This window comes from Aphanomyces invadans (assembly GCF_000520115.1).
Source record: "Aphanomyces invadans strain NJM9701 unplaced genomic scaffold supercont1.182, whole genome shotgun sequence".
NCBI lineage: Eukaryota > Oomycota > Saprolegniomycetes > Saprolegniales > Verrucalvaceae > Aphanomyces > Aphanomyces invadans.
The window spans coordinates 14,321-16,591 of NW_008580327.1; the positions used below are offsets into that span (position 1 = coordinate 14,321).

Below are 2,271 nucleotides of genomic sequence, written 5' to 3' on the forward strand. Positions count from 1 at the left end.
GCGGCAGCGCAGGCGTAAAGTGCGGAACTGCCCGGTGCTGCGACGACGACGTGGAAGTTGGAAGTGCCCGCGACGATGGTGCCGCGGGAACACTGTTGGACGTTGGAGGATCTCGACTTCGCTCGAGTTCGGATGGAGGAGGTGCAATTCGTGGACGCTTCGGACGAAGCGTTCGTGATGGGCGGACTTGGCGAAGCAACGTACGAATACGTATGCGACGTCACGAGCGACGTCAATGTCGTCGACGAAGTCGGCATGCCAGCGCGGGTGTTTGAAGCCAACGTGTGCTTGGCCGAATTTGGACGAACTCATGACGTTTTCGAGCGCCACGTCGTGTGGACGTTGAACGCAGTGGCCACGATAACTTTGGTGGCCGCTGATGGACGAGGGTTCACGCGCTACAAAGACCGCATGCGCGAAGGCGATCCAGGTTGGGTGCTCGACGTGGGGCACGTCGACCTGTGTGAAGGCGAGACGTGTTGGAGTACATTACCGTGTTCGTGTACTCGTTGCTGCGACCAAAGGCGGGTCGGCAGAAGAATCGGCGTGTGGGTTGGCCGACGACTGTGGGGGCCTTGGCCGGGTCTTTGGCTAATTTTGCTTTGACCCGTCGATCGATCTACGGGCGACTATCCGCCGAGCTTGTCGCGCGGATCGCTGTTCGCGCAGGAACGCGGCGTGAACGCGAGGTAAGTTGGAGCGGACCTCGGCTTCTGACAACCATCGCGTAGATGAACCGTCTGCGACGGCAAGCTGTCGTCCGCCCTTCGTCCATTTCGACTGCACCACCCGTGGTGCGGTCGAGTGTAGTGTCAACGACGACGGGGGTGGCGCCGTCGATTTCGCGAACAGAGGTGCTGGGAGCGTCTCCCCTACCAACGGGAAGGACGCGGAATCCCCCAGAGGATCCGCTGCTGGCTGGGCGGCAAGAGTCGGGGCGGTCGATTGCGCTGGACCGCGACCGTGGGTATGGGGGAATGAAGGCGGAACCTGCTGCGGCGGCGCCGGTGCAATGTCAACGACCGATGCTGCCCGCGTATCGGATGGAGCGCGCCCGCCTGAGGGTGGAGGCGATGGAGTAGCGGGAAAACCTGGAAGAGCGTCAGGCACACATCGTGGCACCGTCGCCTCCGGCCGAGGAGCAGCGGCCGACGGAAGAAGACGACCGAGAGGAAGGGTAGAGGACGCCACAGGAGCGGAGGGCGCGTCGACCGCCGTCGTAGGAGGTGTAGGTGTAGGCGCATGGTAACGTTTAAGCTTGCCGACATAAAAGGTCGGATGCACGCTCCAATCGGGGGAAGTTCGAGTTTGTAGGAAGTCGAACTCACGACATCAAGAACGGCAAACGGGCCGTGCCAAGTGGAACGCAGTTTGACATGCGCGCTGGCTCCAGGGGCGCGTGCACGGAAGGCGTGATCGAGGAGGGGCGATTTGTGGAGGAGTACAACAGAAAAGGTCGCCAAATTGGAACGACCACGGCGGTCGGAGTGCGTCGCTTGCCGCTGCTGAGCGAGCGCGAGGTTGTCCCTGATCTGTTGCAACACAGATTGACCATGGGCAAGGAAGTCCGTAAGTCCTGGACGGAACGCGCTGGAAGGTCGCGAGTTGCGGCGATGGCTTCGATCGCCGGAGAAATAGCAGGAAGCATCTCCCCTCCTGAAACGGGACTGTCGAGGAGTTGAGGGATACGAGGGTCTGTAAATGGACAGCATAGCGGGGTGAGACGCCCGTAGAAGCCTGGACGGACTTGTTGTACGCAAATCGACGTGGGAAAGGAGCGTGGCCCACGAGGCAGAAGGTTGGACTACAGAGTACGCGCGCAACATATCCTCAAGCGCGCGGTTGGCACGCTCCGTCTGACCATTCGACTCGGGGTGGTCGGTAGTAGACATGGCAAGGTCGGTGCCACAGAGCTCGAACAGAGCCGGCCAAAAGTGGGAGGTGAAACGGGGATCGCGGTCTGATACAATGGACCGCGGAAGGCCAAAGCGACAGAAGACATGATCGAAGAAAAGGCGAGCGGCGTCAACGCCGTTGATGGACTCCTTGACAGGGACGGCCACGATGTACTTGGACGCCCTGTCGACGCAAACCATGATACCTGTGTGACCACGAGCGTCACGCGGGAGACCAAACATAAAGTCCATGCTGACCGATGACCAGAGCTCATCAGGAATCGGTAAAGGCTGTAGTGGCGCCTGGGAGGAAAACGCGACCTTGGTACGTTGGCAAGCGTCGCAACGAGCGACGTAGCGGGCGACAGCTTTGTAT

At 60.7% G+C, this 2,271-nt stretch overlaps 1 protein-coding gene across 1 annotated transcript; it reads left to right on the forward strand.

Annotated features, from left to right (window-relative positions):
* Nucleotides 1–132: 132 nt before the first annotated feature.
* On the forward strand, nucleotides 133–1,181 carry H310_15122 (hypothetical protein; the record flags this gene model as incomplete). The annotated part of the gene is made up of 4 exons (XM_008883099.1): nucleotides 133–430; nucleotides 475–689; nucleotides 732–1,007; nucleotides 1,083–1,181. 4 exons carry the CDS (start codon nucleotides 133–135, stop codon nucleotides 1,179–1,181), a joined length of 888 nt encoding a protein of 295 aa, XP_008881321.1.
* Between the last annotated feature and the right edge of the window lie 1,090 nt (nucleotides 1,182–2,271).